Source organism: Euprymna scolopes, chromosome 15 (assembly GCF_053919585.1).
Source record: "Euprymna scolopes isolate OS-2025 chromosome 15, ASM5391958v1, whole genome shotgun sequence".
In the NCBI taxonomy this organism is placed as follows: domain Eukaryota; kingdom Metazoa; phylum Mollusca; class Cephalopoda; order Sepiida; family Sepiolidae; genus Euprymna; species Euprymna scolopes.
The window spans coordinates 123,867,788-123,890,176 of NC_136496.1; the positions used below are offsets into that span (position 1 = coordinate 123,867,788).

A 22,389-nucleotide genomic window follows, 5' to 3' on the forward strand; every position below is an offset into this window, starting at 1 on the left:
ACTTTTGGGTGTTTTCCATTTCACAGGTTATTCCCCATTTTTTGACTTTTTGTTTTTCTCCTCAGCATCACAAAAAGGAGGAGATGGGCTTTTGGAATAACAAATAGCAACACAAAAATGTCATTAGGTACAGATTATTTGATTTCAGTGAAAAGTGAAAGTATTTTCTATGTATTAAGTAAATAAAAATAAACATAACATTCGATTTCTTTTTCAAATGATAGTAGTATGCTGTTAACATAGTAAAACATAAAAAAACACCTACTGACAAGTATAAACTTGCACACACACACACACACATACATCTCAACACACACACACACCTCAACACACACACAACTCAACACACACACACACCTCAACACACACACACATCTCAACACACACACACATCTCAACACATCTCAACACACACACACATCTCAACACACACACACACATCTCAACACACACACATACACATCTCAACACAAGGATGTATAAGTTTTTCTTGTGCTAACAATGGAAAATCTGAGTCGTAAAAAAATTTAATGACTCAAAATGCATAGAAACCAAACAGTCTAAATATAGGCCAAAACTGAAACTAAGCAAAAAGTCACATTATAAATATGGTAATCACAAGGCTGTTGGTCAATTCACTGAGCAAAAGGAAGGCAAAAATATTGGTAGGAAGCTGTGTTATTGCAACGAAAACTTAAAGTAAGTAAGCAATGGGGAAAAAAATGTGCAATTTTATTTAAACTTTTTTTTTTTTAAATTTATTTTAAATATTTGCATAAAAAGTTTTATTTCTGTCTCAATTATTTGGATAAAGTATTATTATTATTATTGAACAGTTTCTTTCCAAAGAGATTCTTCTTTATGGAACACATTACCATATGACTTCTCTCCTGCAGACTACAACATTGTCATCAAATCCAATGTCAACACTCTTTATAAATGATTCCCATAAATAATCAATGTTTGTTCACTCCTTTCATCATTGAACCGATAATCCATCTCATTAACTTTTATACTTGAGTAGCTTTTTTGCCTTGATCAGAAATGGCACATTAGTAAAAAAAAAAAAAAAAAATTACATTATTTTCTTTATCTAAGTAAACTATTTAAAAGTTAATGGAAAATAAGCAATTCTATGAAAAAAAAATTTTTTTTTTTTTTAAATTGCTTTAATTATTTGTATGAAAAAAAATGTTTTTTTATTTCAAAGTGAGCTCCATGAAACCCTGGAGCTCTGTGAGTGAGGCTGAGGGGCTCAGTAAGCCCTTTCTTAAAGAGAACCAAATGCTTTATATAGAAAAATTAAATGACTGCAGACATTTAATTATTGATCCTTTTTACTGGAAAGAGATACGATACATAACTACAGGTGTAAAGCATTTCCGTATGGTCCATGGAGAAGTAAATAAAAATTAAATTAACAAAAAATGCAACAATTTTTGATTAATCAAAAACAAAAACAAAAAATGGTTGTAAACATGAAAATATAGTAAAATCACAAACAGGAACAACTAATGAACAAGTAAGGAACAACTAATGAACAAGTACAAGTTAAAATTTGAAATTAATGTTTTTCATATTTATTTTAGAAATTATCTTGTTAGTGCTCCGTGAAAAAATCTTTGCCCTGCTCAGAGGCTCGATGGTGTCCTGAAATTTGGGAAACCCTGCTCTAAAGACTTCTTCAGGGGATTTAAGTACGGTGGAGTTTTTTTTTTTTTGTGTGTGTATGAAAGTGATTTCTGTAGATAATTTCTTTACCTTGCTGGTACATATTTTTAAATTAATAAACACAGGCCAAATATACTTGAGGCTCCTCAAAATAAGCAACAACCAAAAGAACACATTTTGACAGTTTCTTAAATTTTTACTTCAGATTAAACCATTAACTTTAATTTAACATTAACTGCTCTTCAGATTTTTATTTTTAAAAAAAAAAAAAAAGTGGAGAATATATTAAATATTTATTTGCAAGCATAATAAAACTTTTTAAATACATAGTTTTATTTCCAAAACTTAATAAACAGTAAAAAAAAAAGAAAAAAAAAAGTAATTTTGTAGTTTCACTTCCAAAATAGCAGAAGACTGTAACATTAATTAATCGTCTGCTATCTTGAAGGGTTTTATTTCAGATCCATTTATAAAGTAAAAAAAAACAAAAAAAACACTTATTTTATTTTCACAATAAATATAAATAAAACAATATTTTCTAATAGTAATTTGTAAATGGGCCCAAATTATAAGTTTAAAATAGCAGATGATTAATAGACATCACAGTCGTCTGCCATTTTGGAAAGGTAACTACAAAATGACCAAAATGCATTGCACAGATCAAGTCCTTATTTACTTGCTTTCCCATAAGGGCAGATTCAGACACAAAGTCGGTTTTTTAATATATAAAAAATCCCGGTCGTAAAATACGCTTTAATATGATATTTTAAGTTGTCAAGATTTCCTATATATTATTATAGAATTGTGATTTCAAAAGTAAAAAAAGTATTTGGGTGCCATCAGCTAGAATCGAAACCAAAACTGTAGCATTCAAAGCTGGTGACGTGACCACTGTATTAACGTGACACGCATATGAACTGATTAAAAATAAGCTAAGATGAATGTAAAAAATGTATAACGATTTTTTTTTTGACCCCTTAAAAACTTTTTAACCAGCTAAAAACTCATAAAAATTTTTTTTTAAATCCAATCATATGAAATTTAGAAAGCTATTCTTAACCTGGGATAGTAGGGCTCGTTGGAAAAACTCAAATTCTCTTAAAAATGGTTTTCTTTATAAAAATAAAACTTGATCAATTTATGTGATTTTTGGTGTATGATATTTTCTTTCTGTCATGGGTATTCTTTATTTTTGTTTTTGCATGGGGGAGCGGGGGGGGGGGAGTCTAGACAAGCACCATAATTTTTGTTAGCCTCTCTTACAGTATATTCATGTTATTAGTATTTTTAATAAAAGTGATGCGAGTATTATTAATTTATTTTGAATAGATTGGAGATTTATTAATGATATTAATTTTAGTTTTGAGATTGGACATATACAAGTTGCTGAATGTAGCTGCTGTGTGTATATTGAATTGCACACAACCGTGAAACAAATTTAGCTTCTTTTTTTTTTTTAATTTTCTTTTCAGTTTTCTTTTCAATATTAGATGCCAATTTAATACAATAATCAACAAAAGATATTCAATTTTTTTAATTTAACATTAGATCATACACTAAAAATAAAATTTTAAAAATAAGCACTCACTTTTTTTCTAAGTGTACTGATGCATGACCCTTCAAATGGGAAGCTCGGTTCGCAGGTGCCATTAGAGAATACAGAATTATTAACCTCCTTGTAATCACCACAACTTTGAGAATTGCCTTTTTTCTCAATGTTTAATACTTCATTTTCATCAAAGACATCGAAATTTGTCTGCCACACCAAAATCTATAAAAAAAAAAAAAGTAAATAAAATAAAAAATAAATCACAAAAATAAACAACAAAAATTTTAGCAAGTAAATTGAAAAATGTCATTTTACGTTTTTTTTTTTAATGTGACCAATTTTCAACTTATGAGTCACATTTGTTAAAAATTAGAATAACATTTTTGTTTTCACCCATTGGGTTTTTTTTAAGATAGATTAAATGTTAATGCAAAACAGAACACTCTAGGTAACATACAAATATCCGTGCATGAGGTCGCCAAGCTAATCAAGAACCTTGATTCCAGTAAAGCAACTGGCCCTGACGGCATCCCAATTATAGTGTTAAAAAAGCTTCAACCAGAACTTGCTCCCATACTTACAAAACTGTTTAAGCATTGCCTTAAGGAGAAGTGCTTTCCGACTCCCTGGAAAACCTCATCAGTATGCCCTGTATTTAAGAATTCAGGTGATAAGTCATCTCCCTCTCAGTACAGACCAATAAGTCTCCTGTGTGTTATGAGTAAGTTGCTGGAATCCATATTAAATAGAGAAATAGTCAACCACCTCAGCAGAAACAATCTTCTTAGTAACACACAATATGGTTTCCGTTCTGCAAGATCTACTGCAGATGTGCTAACGGTTATATCTCACAGGATTAGTGAATCTCTTGACAAAGGCTTCCTTTCTAGGGCAATCTTTCACGAAAAACACCCGTCTAGCTGAATCCACTGTGAAAAATTTCCCCCACTCTTTATCTGTGCCTAAATCAAAATGTAGATTCCATGAACAAAGCTTCTTTCTTAGAACTGCACACCTGTGGAACTCTGTTCCGTCTGCCTGCTTCCCACCTGACTACAACTTGGATGTCTTCAAGTCCAACGTTAACAAATTCCTAATAAACCGCCCCCTTAAGTAAACAACACTTCATCAAATCTCCACACTAATGTACTGTACTTGCAATAACCCTTATCCCTGAGTGGCTTCCGGGCCTTGATAAGTGGTGACCACCGTGTAAAAAAAAAAAAAAAAAAATCTTTCACAATCAACACAGTTATTTCTTACACTGTGTTTTGCAAAAGCTCTCTATTTATATAAAATTTAGAATTCAATCCAAATTAATTAACTGATCATTATAAATTTTGGAACACAACTGTTAGGCTTAAAGAGTTGTAATGTGAGCTATATTTAGTTTTATGCAAAGTGGGTAAAAAGAGAGAGGAAACCCTTTGGGAAAATTCAGATGCCTCCAATTATGTGAAATTTTAAAAATAGGTATTAGACATTAATTAATAAATATTTCCCAAAAATGTCCACTTTTAAAGGACTTTTACTAGCATAATATGGGTACAATTTCACATTTCAAAATTGAAATATTTCAGATTTCCATTAAATTTGAAACTGTCATTAGACACTTATTAAACAAGATACCCTGAATTTCAATTTCTTCTTAAGTTCAAGCCTTGAATTTTAGGCATTTTCTAGAATTAAAATCGTGTAGTGGATTTTGATCAAAATTGGAATAAGGATTCTAGACACAAGGTTTTGTATCAGTATATATTAATTTTAATCAGCATAAGGAAACAAAGATGGTACAAAATTGTTCAAGAAATGCATTTTAGTTGTCGCACGATACCACTATTTTTTTTTAACTAGAATGAAACAAGTTTTTTAATCAGTCTTTTAAATAACAAAATAATATACACGGAAGCATAGTTTATCTATAGGCTGTTACTTTGTTACGCACAGTTTTGCGACGCAAATCATTAAGGATAGTTTTGTGACGCAAATTATTAAGGATAGTTTTGCGACGCATGTTGATTTTCCATACAATCAACAACAAAAATGTTAAATCATTTAGTATTTCATCCATTGATGAAATGAATAGAATTTCCGGCCAATGACTGCAATCTTAAGACTTGAACATGCTTGCCTGCCCTACCTTCACCTCTGCCCACGACAGGAGAATGAATGTGGCACAAACATTGACCTTATAGTGAAATATAGCCATTAATGAAAGTCACATGGGTAATCATAGTTGGTAACAATGATTCATATAAAATTGCTTCAATTTGTGAAAGCAGCTTTCCTAGGAGTAAGGACAGAGATCTTTCCACACTTTTCATAACACCGAAAGGTATAGTATCACTGCTTGCATGAAATGTGTGTGTGGGGGGGGGGGCTCTTGTTTCTTTTGCCTTAATCTATATACTTTAACTTTTTAACCTCTTTTTATTATTTTATTCAAATATGACGTCAACGTTGGTACATCATACATTAGTGTTTACATTTAATGCCCAGAACTGACTCTGAATGTAAATAGATTTATTTAAAAAAAAAAAAAGTCTAGACTTAAAGATGTTTTTTATGTAAATCTATATAGTTTTAGATATATTTATGACTTAAGACTGCGACTAAATTTGTTTCATTATATATTAGCAGGGCTACCCGGCATTGCCCAGGGCAAACGTGTTTCATATTTATACTAAAACTTTTATCTCTCTATCCATCTATCTTTTTCTTCTCCTTTCCCCTTCGCTCAACCAATTCCTCTTTCTAGACATGCACACACAGACAACTCATTTATCTCTTCTTCTCTATATAAATAAAATGAACTCATTTTTTCCCGTGGGATTTTGACCTTAATAGGATTAAAAATCAAGATATTTCATGCAAATACATTATGCACAAACGGCAGAACAATATCTGAGGTTTGTTATAGGCTTATTAGTTCTCAAATTCCTCGATAATCTTAGATTTCTATACTTTTTCTGCTGAGAAGTCACGGCCAAAATCGGTTAAGATCAATGGAAGTGGTAAAATATTTTCTCTCTTTAAAATTCCTCCTCCCCCTGCCACCACTTAACACCGTTTGGAGATCGTTCACAAGGAACAGTTGAGAAGAGAACACCGGTTTGGCTTCGTAGTTCTATCATGTTAAGTTATTTAAAATCACAAAACTAAGCTGCATTTCTCTGTGGCGAAGTGGTTAGGGTGCTGGACAATTCACATTATATTTTCACGTTCGCGCCGACCTACCATAGTGTTTTTTTTTTTTTCCTAAACAACTGGAATGGACTTTTCTTGGTGGCCGAACTGTTAACGTTGCAGATGTTTTTTTTTTTGTTTGTTTTTTTCACACTTTATTTTCCTACTTTTACTCATGACTCCGGGTTTGATCCTTCCTACTTATCTACCATAACATTTTTTAAAACTCCCCCCCCCCCCGTCCCGGAAACAAACACTCGGGCAACGCCGGGTACCCTCGCTAGTATATCTTCTCTTCTCTATATAAATAAAATGAACTCATTTTTTCCCGTGGGATTTTGACCTTAATAGGATTAAAAATCAAGATATTTCATGCAAATACATTATGCACAAACGGCAGAACAATATCTGAGGTTTGTTATAGGCTTATTAGTTCTCAAATTCCTCGATAATCTTAGATTTCTATACTTTTTCTGCTGAGAAGTCACGGCCAAAATCGGTTAAGATCAATGGAAGTGGTAAAATATTTTCTCTCTTTAAAATTCCTCCTCCCCCTGCCACCACTTAACACCGTTTGGAGATCGTTCACAAGGAACAGTTGAGAAGAGAACACCGGTTTGGCTTCGTAGTTCTATCATGTTAAGTTATTTAAAATCACAAAACTAAGCTGCATTTCTCTGTGGCGAAGTGGTTAGGGTGCTGGACAATTCACATTATATTTTCACGTTCGCGCCGACCTACCATAGTGTTTTTTTTTTTTTCCTAAACAACTGGAATGGACTTTTCTTGGTGGCCGAACTGTTAACGTTGCAGATGTTTTTTTTTTTGTTTGTTTTTTTCACACTTTATTTTCCTACTTTTACTCATGACTCCGGGTTTGATCCTTCCTACTTATCTACCATAACATTTTTTAAAACTCCCCCCCCCCCCCGTCCCGGAAACAAACACTCGGGCAACGCCGGGTACCCTCGCTAGTATATCTTCTCTATATAAATAAAATGAACTCATTTTTTCCCGTGGGATTTTGACCTTAATAGGATTAAAAATCAAGATATTTCATGCAAATACATTATGCACAAACGGCAGAACAATATCTGAGGTTTGTTATAGGCTTATTAGTTCTCAAATTCCTCGATAATCTTAGATTTCTATACTTTTTCTGCTGAGAAGTCACGGCCAAAATCGGTTAAGATCAATGGAAGTGGTAAAATATTTTCTCTCTTTAAAATTCCTCCTCCCCCTGCCACCACTTAACACCGTTTGGAGATCGTTCACAAGGAACAGTTGAGAAGAGAACACCGGTTTGGCTTCGTAGTTCTATCATGTTAAGTTATTTAAAATCACAAAACTAAGCTGCATTTCTCTGTGGCGAAGTGGTTAGGGTGCTGGACAATTCACATTATATTTTCACGTTCGCGCCGACCTACCATAGTGTTTTTTTTTTTTTTCCTAAACAACTGGAATGGACTTTTCTTGGTGGCCGAACTGTTAACGTTGCAGATGTTTTTTTTTTGTTTGTTTTTTTCACACTTTATTTTCCTACTTTTACTCATGACTCCGGGTTTGATCCTTCCTACTTATCTACCATAACATTTTTTAAAACTCCCCCCCTCCCCGTCCCGGAAACAAACACTCGGGCAACGCCGGGTATCCTCGCTAGTATCTAATAATTGAACAAATTTTATCGGATAATCACTGTTTGCTAACCTGATTGTCTCCACCACCAGATGCAAAATAATGTCCATTAGGAGAAAAGGCACAAGCACTAGCTCCATTCTGGTAAAAAAAATAAATAGATAAATAAAAATAAAAAAAAAATTATCAAAATATTCAGCAATGTCACAAACATATAAAGAGGAAAACTTTATATTGAAATTTATTTCAATATAAAAAATTCTGGTAAAAAAGATAAATAAATAAATAAATAAATAAATAAAAATAAATAAATAAAAATAAAAAAAAAATTTATAAAAATATTCAGTAATGTCACAAACATATAAAGAGGAAAACTTTATATTGAAATTTATTTCAATTCACAGATGGTATTTATTTGCTCCCCCACCGAGCAAATTAGGCACAAGGCCGATTTTTAATGTGAGGAGTGAAGGGAGAAATTAAACATAATAGGAAAAGATCGATGTTGTTGAATCGAACTTGATTATATGTATTTTATTCAATAACTATACATTGCAGTTCCTGTTAGGCATAGCAGAGTTTCGTCCTTACAGACAAACCATCTCCGGGGTGCAATCCGTCTTTATATCCATGCAAACTCATCAGCACCTCAGAAATCAAAGAAAAATGAGAAGGAATGAAATCAGTAAAAAAAAACATTCACCACCGAATCATTTTGAGGTTTATTAGTTTTGGGTTGTTTTTTTTTTTCAATTTTAATTTCTATTTATTACAGAGGTCAATGTAGTCGGTGAAGGTTTTATTTCATTCCTTCCAGTATCCCCCCCCCCCCAAAAAAAAAAATTCTGGGGTACTAACGAATTTGTACAGATACAAAAATGGATTCTACCCCAGAGACATCCTGTCCACAAGAATGGAACTCTAATATGTCTTAACAAAAACTGTAATGCATAGTTGTTAAATAAAATGAATTTATTAGCTCTTGAAAATAGAAGCAGGTATGATATTATAACATTATGGAAAGGAGAGAAAGAAAACCTGTGGTCTTTTTAGAAAATTCTCAACGTTTTGTCCCCATTTTTAGGGGAATTCCTCAGGAGAATGATTAAAATAAAATATATCAAAGATCTTTGGTATATTTTATTTTCCTCAATCATTTCTATCATTCTCCTGAGGAAGTCCTCCGAAAATGGGGGCGAAACGTTGAGAATTTTCTAAAAAGGCCACAGGTTTTCTTTCCTACTTTTCCATATAACTTACACAAGTTCTAAGTTTGCAATAAGTGGATTTAGTTAATATGCTAAGCATTCAAACACCTTGAAGGCCATATATTAGGATAGTATCAGTGTCACCAAGAAAAAAAAGAAAGCAGAAGATGGGAATGCTTCTTTATCTGTGGAGGTTTTTTTTTGTTTGTTTGTTTTTTTGTTAATAGCAGTGTATACCTTAATTTACATTAATTTTTTTTTTTGGCTTGCATTATATTATTTCCATGCGTATTAATCATTTTTTTAAAATGTATTCAGTTTGTATATACCAATTGTAATGGATTAAAAAAATCTTTCTCACAAATAATTTTTTCTAATCAAAAAGATCTTTTTTATATAAATTTGGAAAGAAATTCCAAGCTCAATGAGTGCCATTTTATTGGGTTCCAGAGCCTATAATAGTGTAGTATAATAATTCTCCAAGTTTCAAATATCAAGTTTTCTCAGTTCGTTCTTATTTTTCAAAAGGTATCCATTACAATATTGTTTTATATTGCGACTAAAAAGTCTAAAAATTATGTTATTGCTGCATATTTGGTCACGTACTCATCAGATGTTTACCTTAAATTTATAAAAAACACCATTTTTCAGCAATAACATAATTTTGCAGACTTGTTAGTCACAATACGAAACAATATTGTAATGGATACCTTTTGAAAAGTAATTAATGACCAACTGAGAAAACTTGAAATTTAGAACTTGGAGAATTATTATATTACACTACATATGTTAGCAGATAAGAAAAAAGTCATAGTAATAGCAATCTGTGGACATGACAGCAATAATGATCATATCAAGAATGAGTAATGTTGCTGTCATTAAAGTTACAATATATCAGAAATAAACTTTAGAAAAACAAATCTTGGCAAAGGGAACAGAATTAACATAATGCTGGAATTACGTGAGACGATTTGCATACATAAACAATGATGTTAAAAACAAATTATGTAAAGTCAAAGTTATCACAGATGAGACAAGAAACAGTGTGACAAAAGCAGAAAACAAACATGAATGTATAAGAGCACTTAAATGTCGAGTTGAAACATTTTCAAAGTGTGTGGGGTGTGGGTAAAAATAGTGCTTAGTTCTAAAATTAATCCAAAGAATTAAATATGATGAAGCATTTTTCCCACATTTCCAGCAACAGATTATGTATCATGTTGTTTCTTCTGTTGTTGTTGTTGTTGTTTATGTAGGTAAAACCATTAAAAAAAAAGTTTTAGTCGTTAGCATTAATGAAAAACACAACAGTTTAATGTTTCATTTTGTGGTTTTATTTGTTTATTTAATAGTTTTACCTATGCAACAATAAGTGTCACTAAAAAAAGAAATATGATACACATCTACTGCTAGAAATAAATTCCAATATTAAGTATATATTATATTCTTATGTAACTATTGTTGGCATCTGTCAGTCTAGAATATATATATATATATATATATATAAAAGTGAACGTATATGTGTACTTGTCTGTCTGTCTGTGTACATTTCCCTTCACAATAACTGTCAATTTTACGTCTACAGACTCGAAATTTGATATATAGGATACTGAGATTTGGGGAAATCGACGTGATCGGTTTTCGGCCAGAAATTTGGTGATGAAGGTCTCAAAGTTCAGCGATTTGACCTTTGAGAACTCTACCAAACTCCTTCGACAATTTTGGGTCTAAACAATTGAAATTTTAGATATAGGTTCCTTGGACATGAATCTAACTTAATAACTTGATTTGAGCCCAAAACAATAAATGTTAAGGGGTCATAATAGGGGCCAAAGTCATAAAAATTGACCGGTTTTTTTTTTGTTGCTCAACATACACCTCCAAATACCCGGGCAACTCCAGGCACCCATGCTAGTATATATATATACACACACACACACACACACACTAGCAGGCTGCTCGGCATTGCCCAGTCATAAAATATGACTAATGATATTTTAATTCATGCAGATTTCATATTAATTATTAATATAGAGCCAATTCTCTATTGATTTTTATATTATACCCAACATATAGCATAGCCTGGTAGTAAAATATGTTTAAATTCATATAGATTTTGTATATATTATTATAGAGTCAACACTCTAGTGATTATTATATTGCACCCAATATATAGTAGTGATTTCAAAAGTTTAAAAAGAAAAATCTTTTAAATGTCTTGGGTGCCCTTAGCTAGAATCGGAATCGAAACCAAAACATAGTTTTCCAGCCTTATGTGTTATCACTTAAACCACATTCATACATATAGAAAAACTTAAAAACTAACGTTAAACGTATAAATGTATACTTGTGCATGCATAGAGCAACACTTAAAGTTAAATTATGCTTGCCAAGTTCCAATTTTTTTTTTCAATTTTGACCCTTAGCAGCTATTTTTACCAGCTAAAAACCAAATCGGATTTGTTCTACACATTCAAATCGTTTTTATATCAAGTTTCAAGTCTGTAAACCAAAAATTGGCAGTAGTTTAGTAGAGACCATTCCTCACACGGACAAACAAGATCATGTATTTATATATATTTTCTATTTGCTTTTACACAAGCAGTAATGTGTTGCTACACAGCCATAAGCATGTTCTAATCAGCTAGTTACTAGCAACTAGAGACCTTTTCAGGTGATACAGCAAAGTTTGCAATGAACATATCAGGTCTCCAGCATCATAGGGAATTAATATCAGGAGGTTCTGTCACATTTTGCTAAAAATAAGAATAAGGAATAAAATTTACTTGTATGTAAAGACAAAATAGGGGTGGATTAAGGAAAAGATGGGGGGGGGTAAGAAACCAGAGATAAAGATAATAAAAGACTAGTAAGAAAGTTCTGCTGAGTATTGGGTCCATTAACAGAGGTAAGTTGACAACTTTTTGGAATATCTATGTGAAGTTAATCTAAAATTATTCAGTTATAAAAATGCTTTTGAATTGACTGGAATTGGTCAATTTGTAGTGGTCAGAAAACGTACAACTTCTTACACATTTGTAAACCCCAACACCATCCCTATATACATTTGTAAACCCCAACACCATCCCTATATACATTTGTAAACCCCAACACCATCCCTACATACATTTGTAAAGAGATTAAAAGATAATGAAGAAAAGGAAAAGAAAGGAAAAGAGAAAGGAAAAACCATAAATTATCATATTGTTGTTGATTTTAAAACATTTTTCTAGTCCTCTACTCTTGTCTCAACCTCCTACCGCCACCCCCTTCTACTCCAGATTTTACTTATTTCTAATTTTCTTAAAAGTTGTATAATAATAATAATAATAATAATAATAATAATAATAATAATAATAATAATAATAATAACATAAAAATGTATTTAACTACTAAAACCTCCATGCTTAGATCTAATTAATTATAATCGTGATAAAAATAATGAATAATAGAAGGTAATGGGGAAATAAAAAGTTTAGTCACTGCAATATTGATAATTGGTAATTTTTAATAATAATTATATTGATTAGTAGTGTAGAAATAACAATAACAACAAGGATAGTTTATAATGGTAATGATAGCAAGATAAAAATGACTAAAATAAAATTCAAAAAAGTAAAAATTGTAAAAAGTAAAAAAATTCTAAAAAAAAAATAAAAGATAAAATGCTAAAGGTAAATAAAATAATATTACTGATAATTGATTTGAATGTATATATGTATACATATGTTGTTTTATTATTGAATGTATATATGTATACATATTTTGTTGTATTATTAACTCTTAAGTTACTTGGAGTAGATTCAATAAAATAACAATTTAGTCGTTAAGTTTATGTTATATGTAAGGTGCATATTCTTTACTGTTAAAATTTATAATGTACTTGGTGATTATTAGATGTTGAAATTAGTCAAAGATTAGAGCTGGCAATTTAGAAGTTATGCTTAAAGCAAATATAGTAGAAAAATCTATTGATTCCAATTAAAGTTGAGGTTTAGGATAATTTTTGTGTTCTTTTTTGTTTGGGTTAAGTCGTACTTGATGTGATAAAGAGTTAATGGCATAAACAATAGCATACATACATACATACACACACATACATACATGCATACATACAAGCTTAATTTGGTCAAATATTGCTATTAAAAGTAAACATTAAAAAATAGAATATTTGGAGTATGTCAAAAAAATATCAATATATTGGTATAATGTATGTAAAATTTTTTTAATACGTAAAAAAACATATGCACACTTTTCATATATATATATATATATATATATATATATATATATATACATACACACAGATATACATACTTTTCAAATATATACATTGAAATACAAATATACACGTTTTCAAATATACATACAATTTTTTTTTTTTAAACAAAAACTCGAAACATTCTGTTATATGTTTTAGTTTGTTAATTTGGTTAGGAAGACAAGAAAAACAATGGTTGTAGTTTAGCGTCGTACTTGGGACAATTTACAATCGATTATTTTTTTTTTTTTGTGGTTTTGACTTATCATTTGGAGTTTCTGAAAATAGATTTATTCATGATTAAATTCAAAAACGTTTGCTGATAAAAATTTTTTAATCTTATTTTTTGCAGGTTTAGTGAAAATGTTGACTATATTATTCTCAGATGTTACATCATTAAGAGTAATAGATTTTTTACTTATTTCATTCCTTATGAAATGATATTTGATGTCAATACGCTTTGACCTTTGATGAATCATAGAAGTATTTGCTAATAAGATACTACTCTGGTTTACTATTGAATTACTATTGTTTTTTTACTTGTATCTTGTTTTAAAATAGACTTTAGAAGGGTGTCTAGAAAAATGGCCTCCTGTGCTGAGTGTATAAATGCAATAAACTCTGCCTCACATATAGGAAGGGTAGCAATTTGTTGTTTTTTAGTTTTCCAGGAGATCATAGGTCCAGCATTTGACAGTCTAAAACAGTATCCCGTTATACTTTTTCGATTCTCGCAGTTACCCCAATGTGAATCCTTCTAAATTTAGGGGATATGTCGACAGTTTAAATACTAAAGATTGTTCCTTGGTTACTTTTAGATAACGAACGACTTTTTTTGTCTGAGTAAGGTCCTTAATTGTCAGTTTTGATAAGTTTTGAGATAGCTTTGTTACAATGTAACATATCAGGCCTAGTTCGCGGTCATCAAATAGATTAGACTTCTGATGATTTCTCTGTACAATCGATCGTTTATTAATTTAGTTTCGGTCTGTATATTCTTATTTATATCAATCTCAATGGGAGTTGTACGTGGTTTGCAATCTCGCATTCCAAACTTGAGCAGAATTTTTTCAATGTACCATGATTGGTTCATTGTTATAGTTTCATTTTCACAGGTAAACTCTGTACAAAGGAATCATGACAATTGTCCAAGATCGGCCATTTTAAAAATTTATTTTTAACATCTTTAAAAGTGTTCTCATAATTTGAGACAAGTGATATATTGTCAACCTAAAAAAAAATAAAATCAACGAATTTTTACCTATATTCTTGGGATACATGCATGTGTCTACGGGCACTGCCTGAATTCTTGTTCTATCAAATAATCATGGAGTGTTCAATTCCAATTGTGAACGCTTTGTTTTAGACTGTACAGTGACTTATTCAGTTTCCATACGGTAAGTTTGGGAAAAGGAGTTAAAAGTAAAAAATTAAAAATACTGTTAAAATCCCACGGTGTCAAAGAGAGAATTGAGCGCCATTTTTAATTTTCCAATACATCGGTAAACACTGTATGTTTTTCGAGATGAATAAACATGTTACATTAAATAAAAACACTAAAAGAATATCCAGTTAGGTAGAAAAGTAACTTATCTTGCCTTTGATAATATTTATTTGTTATATATTTGTTTTTTGACAACTTTTTCGAATCTATGTGTACAGTAATACAACCCCGAAAATTTTAGTGTCTTTTAAGAGTAACGGAGATGGGAGAGAGAGTTCTGCTAAGACTTGACCAGCCGGTTCCAGACCCCAGACTACAAGCGCCAGATTTTATGGTCCCCACAATATTTATAGTATATCAAAATAATTTATTGCCGGTTTTCGGCCAGGCAAAAGTTTCCGGCACTGCAAATCAAAAAGGATCCAATAAAGCTATGCCTGGCAGTTTAGCTGGGAACCAAGTGTAAACTTAACAGTCCCCATAAAACGGTCATTTTTTAATGTGTAATTCGTGAGGTTTCTTCGCTTTCTTTTACTTTATTTGTTTTTCTCTCTTCAGAAATTTAGTTAGATTGTTAATGAAGGTATATTTTCATCTCCAAATTTTCATTTTTTGCAAGGATCTGCCCTTACTTGTGTCAGACAGTCCACACAACAATGAGAAAATCACAATTCAATATTCAGTACTTGGAGGGCCACATTAATTCCTTTGGCCTTTTATATACACACACACACACACATTTAAGTCGATTATATATATATATATATATATATATATATTCATTTAAGTCGATTATTTATATATATATATATATATATGCATTTAAGTCGATTATTTATATATATTCATTTAAGTCGATTATTTATATATATATATATATTCATTTAAGTCGATTATATATATATATATATATTCATTTAAGTCGATTATATATATATATATATATATATATATTCATTTAAGTCGATTATATATATATATATATATATATTCATTTAAGTCGATTATATATATATATATATATATATTCATTTAAGTCGATTATATATATATATATATATATATATATATATATATATATTCATTTAAGTCGATTATATATATATATATATATATATATATTCATTTAAGTCGATTATTTATATATATATATATATATATATATATATATATTCATTTAAGTCGATTATTTATATATATATATATATATTCATTTAAGTCGATTATTTATATATATTTTTTTTTTCATTTAAGTCGATTATTTATATATATATATATTTTTTTTTCATTTAAGTCGATTATTTATATATATATATATTCATTTAAGTCGATTATTTATATATATATATATATATATTCATTTAAGTCGATTATTTATATATATATATATATATATTCATTTAAGTCGATTATTTATATATATATATATATATATATATATATATATATATATTCATCTAAGTCGATTATTTATATATATATATATATATATATATATTCATTTAAGTCGATTATTTATTTATATATATATATATATATATATATTCATTTAAGTCGATTATTTATATATTTTTTTTTTTTTTTTTTTTTACACAGTGATCACCACTTATCAAGGCCCGGAAGCCACTCAGGGATGAGGGTTATTGCAAGTACATCACGTTAGTGAGGAGATTTTATGAAGTGTTTAATTAGGGGGGCGGTTCATTAGGAATTTGTTAACATTAGACTTGAAGACATCCAAGTTGTAGTCCGGAGGGAAGCAGGCAGACGGAACAGAGTTCCACAGGCGTGCAGTTCTAAGAAAGAAGCTTTGCTCATGAAATCCGCGTTTTGATTTAGGCACAGATATAGAGTGGGGGAAATTTTTCACAGTGGATTCAGCTAGACGGGTGTTTTTCGTGAAAGTTTGGCGAGGGGGGACCAGGGATTGGAGTTCAGACGAGCACCTGCCATGAAAATAACGATAAAACAAGGATAGGCTCGCAACGTCTCTTCTGTGGGAGAGGGGTTGCAGGGTAGAGAAAAGGGCATCCCCCACTAAACCACGAAGTCTATTTTGTACTCTGTCAAGGCATGATAGGCTGTTTTTGGCAGCTCCTGCCCAGATATGGCAACATTCATTTAAGTCGATTATTTATTTATATATATATATATATTCATTTAAGTCGATTATTTATTTATATATATATATATATATTCATTTAAGTCGATTATTTATATATATATATTCATTTAAGTCGATTAATTATATATATAGCAGGTTTAAAAATATTTTTCTCACCTAAAAAAAAAAAAAAAAAAATTTCTTAAAATTTTTAAGTTATTAATTAATAAAAAAAAAAAATGGATATCATTTTAATAGGATTTACCTGATGTCCATGAAGTGTGTAAAATAGATGACCTTCAACAAGGTCAAAAACTTTCAATGTGTCATCATCGGAAGCAGTGAGGAGATAATTTCCAGAACAATGAAATGAGACGCTATTCACAGGAGCTGTATGATCTGAAACAATCGTTTTTTGTTTTTTTTTTTTGAAAGAGTGAGATTATATTCGTATTATTTCATGCATTTACATAAAATTTTAGAAAAACATTTTCAGTATTTACTTTAACGATGGTCAATGTGAGTAGAGAGCTAGATAAGTTTGAAAATATATATGCCAATACAGCTGCACAGAATTTTCCGCACTTCAACCTTATGTGGATTCGTCAACCCATTGCATGGGATCAATGTTACTGCATGAGTTTATATACTCATGTGATGCACTAACATCAATTCCATGCAACACCTTGACGAATCCTCATGAGAGAGGAAATGTGGAAAATTCTCTGTAGCTTATTGCCATATATATATTTTATTAACTTACTAATATATATATATATATATATATATATTAGTCCTCGCGCAAAAGAGCAGGACACAAAATGTTTTAAACAATAAAAGAATAGCAAAGACTTTCACTGGCGAGGACTACTATTGACCGTAACCAGTTATACAATCCTTTTGAAAATTTCATGTCTATTTTTCTCGTTATGTACTGAATATTTGTTAATGAAACCTATATGAAATATGTTCCTTATTAAATTTTAAAGATTTTCTATTCTGAAAGAAGTTTAAAAAAATTTAATCTAAAAAAGTTATTTTAAAGTTTTTGCTAAAAAAAATTCGGTTTTTTTCATTATTCAGGCCTGTATTACAAAGAGGGGGTTGCAAAAAATGTATTTCTCCCCACACCACAACTCAAACAGAGAGAATATTAAGACCTGTAATAATACAAAGAGGGGGTTGCAAAAATGAGTTGTGGTGTGAGGAGAAATACAAACTGAAACAGAGAATATTCAGACCTGTAATAATACAAACAAGGGGTTGCGAAAATGAGTTGTGGTGTGAGGAGAAATACAAACTGATATAGAGAGAAGGACAGTTTTAAAATATAATCTTAAAAAGATAAGATACAAGTTAGAAAAGCATTTCATCCAAGGCATGAAAATTATTAAACAAAATGTTTTTACTATAGGCTTTAAAAATAAAAGGTACAAGATTCAATTTGAAATTTATTTATCTTCAAAAGGCACTTTTATAAATTTTACGAAGTAAGGTATAAAAATTTAATTTAAATTGAATCAAAAAATTACCTTGGATTTATTTTATGTAATGTACATTTTGTTGCAATTTAAAAACATTATCTTTCATCTAGCAATTAATGATATAGATATAAAATTTTCAATGATTTTTTTTAAAAAGTGCAACAGAATGTACATTACATAAAATAAATCCAAGGTAATTTTTTGATTGAATGATCGATCTCTACAAGTACATCCATAGGATCTATGATACAAGAAAGTCGTCTTTTCAAATCGCCAAAAACAGCGCAACTAGGGGGAACAGCCTCAAAATCGTAAAAAAAACACTGTAGGCTAGATGTCCGCAAAGAGACCTTCTCACAGACGGTTGTCAACACATGGAATGATCTCCCAGATGCAGTTGTACAAGCACAAACGGTAAACGCATTCAAAAGCAGACTTGACGCCCATTGGAGATTGCTGCTGAGTTTATATTGTCCATCCTCATAAATTCCTGGGTTCCTGTGCCATGCATGCGACAAAGTTGTCTAGGAAATTTTTCCCTTGGAACAATGAACAGGTCCAAAACCTGGACCTCAAACATCTATATGTCAAAGTAAACTTTTATACCTTACTTTGTAAAATTTATAAAAGTGCAATTTGATGATAAATAAATTTCAAATTGAATCTTGTACCTTTATTTTTTTAAAGTCTATAGTAAAAACATTTTGTTTAACAATTTTCATGACTTGGATGAAATGTTTTTCTAACTTATATATATATATATATATATATATATATATATATATATACATATATATATATATATACACACACACACACACACACACTTTATTTATATTTAAATAAACATTTTTTTAATATTGCTTTTGTTTATATAAATACAAAGTATATTATGTTCTATTTATTATTGAGCACTTGCAAGTTGCTGCAAAGAAGGTGGGCTCCCTCTACCGTGCTAGAAAATTATTTACACAAGAGAGCATCCTATATCTTTCCAAAGCCACAATTCACCCATGCTTGGAGTATTGTTGCCACATCTGGGCTGGTTCATCTACCATTAGTTTCTCATTCTTAAACAGTGTCCCAAAAAAGAGTTTCAAATTTAATAGGTCCCACACTATCAGCCAAGCTCCAACCTCTGCCTCATCGCCGCAATGTTGCATCCCTATACCTGTTTTACTAGTACTTTTATGGAATGTGTTCTGATGGACTCACAGCACTTTACCCCCCTCCCCGACGTAAATGCTAACCCGACAAGCAGCAAAATCTCACCTACTAATTTCTTCCCTCAAACTGCTAAACTTTCGAATTACCTCTCCCCGTGTGTCCTGCTTCCCTAACTGTTAGACATGACCCCAAATAGTAGCCCTTATGTTCAGGTAGCAACATCTTTTGCTTGGGATTAAAAAGAGTTAAAAAAAAAAAACAGTAAGAAATTAATTGTTACTAATAAAAGTAAATTATTACTCTCCTGGGCAACATTGAGTATCCTTGGTAGTAAAGAATAAGTCACTCACCTGTAAAATGTAGTAACCGTTTTTTGGTTCGTAGATCCCATATTTTAACACCATTATCACTGCCGACAGAAGCCAACGCCAATCCAGATGGATGAAATTGAAGGTCATAGATGAAACTACAAAACAAAAAAAAATTTAAATGTTCTGTGCAATGAGCATCATCATCATCATTTGAACGTTTATTTTACATAACAGTTTGGATGATAAATACTATGCGAGGATTGAAAACGATGGCAGAAATTAACTATTTAAGACAGCCAGATAAATATTTGTTAACATTGGACTTGAAAACGATAGTGTTGTAGTCAGCTGGGAAGAAGTTCCATAGTATTGTCTTCTACAAGTAGGAACTTATTGGAAATAAACTTCGTTCACGGAAGTTCCATTTGGTTTTAGATACAGAGGAGGAAAGGAAAATTATTTGTAGTGGTGGTAGATAGATGTGTTTTCATTAGTGAATGTTTTCCACAGAAAAAGCAAAGATCGGAGCTCAGTTAAGTACCTATTATAAAAATAATGAAAGAGTAGAGAAAGACTAGCAATGGTCCTTTCATGAGAAAGGGACGACAGGGAAGAGAAAAGATTATTCTTCATTAGATTACAAAGTTGAAAGTAAATAACAAAAATTTTTTTTTTTTTTAATTTTTAACCTCTCCCTCAACTCCTTTTTAAACTCTTGTTCACCCCCAAACGAGACAAACTGCGACTTGCACGTAAGGGGCTACTATTTCAGACCATGTCTAATAGTGACTGTGTGAGAATATGAACAAAATGTTTGTTCACAGTACATTTAAAATTATGTATGTTAGTACAGTCAGGGAAGCAGGAAACAAGGATAGAATTCCAAAGTCTTGCAGTCAGAAGGAAGATACCATTAGAGTAGAAGGCTTTCTAGCATCTCAGGGCCTCAATAGTGAAGGGTTGGAATTTTGCTGGTAGACGGGTTAGGATTAGGAGTATGTATATTGTCGATGTACAAAGGCAAGGTGTTGTTATTAAATATTCACTTTCCATTTAAACCAGTGATATTGCTTCATTGTTTATAGACTTTAGATAAACAACATAAGTTTTTTTGAATCATATAGATTTCAAGCACCCCAAAATAAGCAACAACTAAAATATGATGAACTCACTGCACTTGTGCCCCCTCGACGTACATATCCCCAACAAACCCGCTTAGCAACAAAATCTCACCCCTTCACTGTTGAGCTCTCTAAATGCCAGAAAGCTTTCTACTCTAATAGCTTCTTCCTTTGAACAGTTAGACTTTGGAATTCCTTCTTCCTTGACTGTACTAATATGTAGAAATTTAAATGTAATGTAAACCAACATCTTGTTAATCTTTCTTATGCATGGTCCCAAATAGTAGCCTCTTATGTCCAAGTGGCAATAAGCCTTGTTGGGAGTGAAGGTAATTAAAAAAAAAAAATTAAAAGAAATGAACACTTTTTCAATAACACATTTTTTTTTAATTTTTCTTCCATTTGAGTTGAATTGTAAACAGAACACTGCATACTTTTATAACTTTTAAATCACATTTAAAAAAAAAAAAAGTTCTATGGGATTTAATTTAGAAACGATTTTATTTACAAAAACGTTTTTAGATTAAAAAGTGTGTGCAGCAGAAGTAAATGTAAAAAAAAAAAAAATCTGGTGTCACTCATTTTCGGAATGATTAAAATCCATATGGTCCAATTTTTTTTTATTAAAAAATAAATTTAATTTAAAAAAAAAAAAAAAAAAATTTCTCACCCAGTGTCATTGAAAGTTTGAATGCTTTTCTTGTATCGTATGTCCCACAAGCGCAGCGTTTTATCATCACTTCCTGAAGCCACAAGTTTAGAATCTTTAGAAAATCTGAAAAATTAAGAAAACATAAAAGCTAAAAAACTTATGTCATTTCTGTTGGAATGGACGAGAACAATTTTATTGGATTTTCAGAACATAAAAATTTTCCGTTTATTCTTTTCATCATAAAATTGATGACCTATTATTTGCCGCATATTATGATGTTGCATGTGATAGTGATTAGAGGCGCTCAATGCCGGATTCAGGTTTCCATCATTGTCACTAATATTCTTGGAAAAGATATGAATCCTCCAGCTATACTCTCAAGTCTTGTTTATGCTACCAATTTAGGAAGAAAGAAAATTCAGAAATAACACTAGTCTAATAATTATTAGATCAAACCGTTCAAAACATTGGGGGAACTCCCATAATCCCTCTCTTGGATGTGTGTAGGAGGGGGTCGAGCAAAAATGCTATGGAACCAGAGCTTTGTTCATTTTAACAGCTAATACATTGAATGTTCTTGCTAAAATTCATAGCAC

The 22,389-nt window shown here is 30.8% G+C and overlaps 2 protein-coding genes across 9 annotated transcripts in view; one reads left to right on the top strand and one right to left on the bottom strand.

Annotated features, from left to right (window-relative positions):
• LOC145294109 (cyclin-Q-like) overlaps positions 1-22,389 on the top strand; it is a 106,681-nt gene that overhangs the window by 81,460 nt on the left and 2,832 nt on the right. The window contains exon 1 of one of the 7 annotated variants that reach the window (XM_080141185.1): positions 562-699. The exons of 4 other annotated variants lie outside the window; for them this stretch is intronic. The gene's annotated coding sequence lies outside the window, so the exon portion shown is untranslated. Of the gene's footprint in view, positions 1-561; positions 700-1,594; positions 1,698-5,418; positions 5,556-22,389 lie in introns of those variants that run through there. 2 more of the 7 variants (XM_080141190.1, XM_080141187.1) reach the window with 2 other exon arrangements.
• Positions 1-22,389, bottom strand: part of LOC145294106 (uncharacterized) — a 169,091-nt gene that overhangs the window by 24,404 nt on the left and 122,298 nt on the right. For both annotated transcript variants that reach the window (XM_080141178.1, XM_080141179.1), the window contains exons 7-11: positions 21,812-21,916; positions 20,060-20,175; positions 17,324-17,457; positions 8,114-8,182; positions 3,260-3,442 (exon numbers count right to left, since the gene is read on the bottom strand). In XM_080141178.1, the coding sequence (XP_079997304.1) occupies positions 3,260-3,442; positions 8,114-8,182; positions 17,324-17,457; positions 20,060-20,175; positions 21,812-21,916 (607 nt within the window). The remainder of the gene's footprint in view (positions 1-3,259; positions 3,443-8,113; positions 8,183-17,323; positions 17,458-20,059; positions 20,176-21,811; positions 21,917-22,389) is intronic.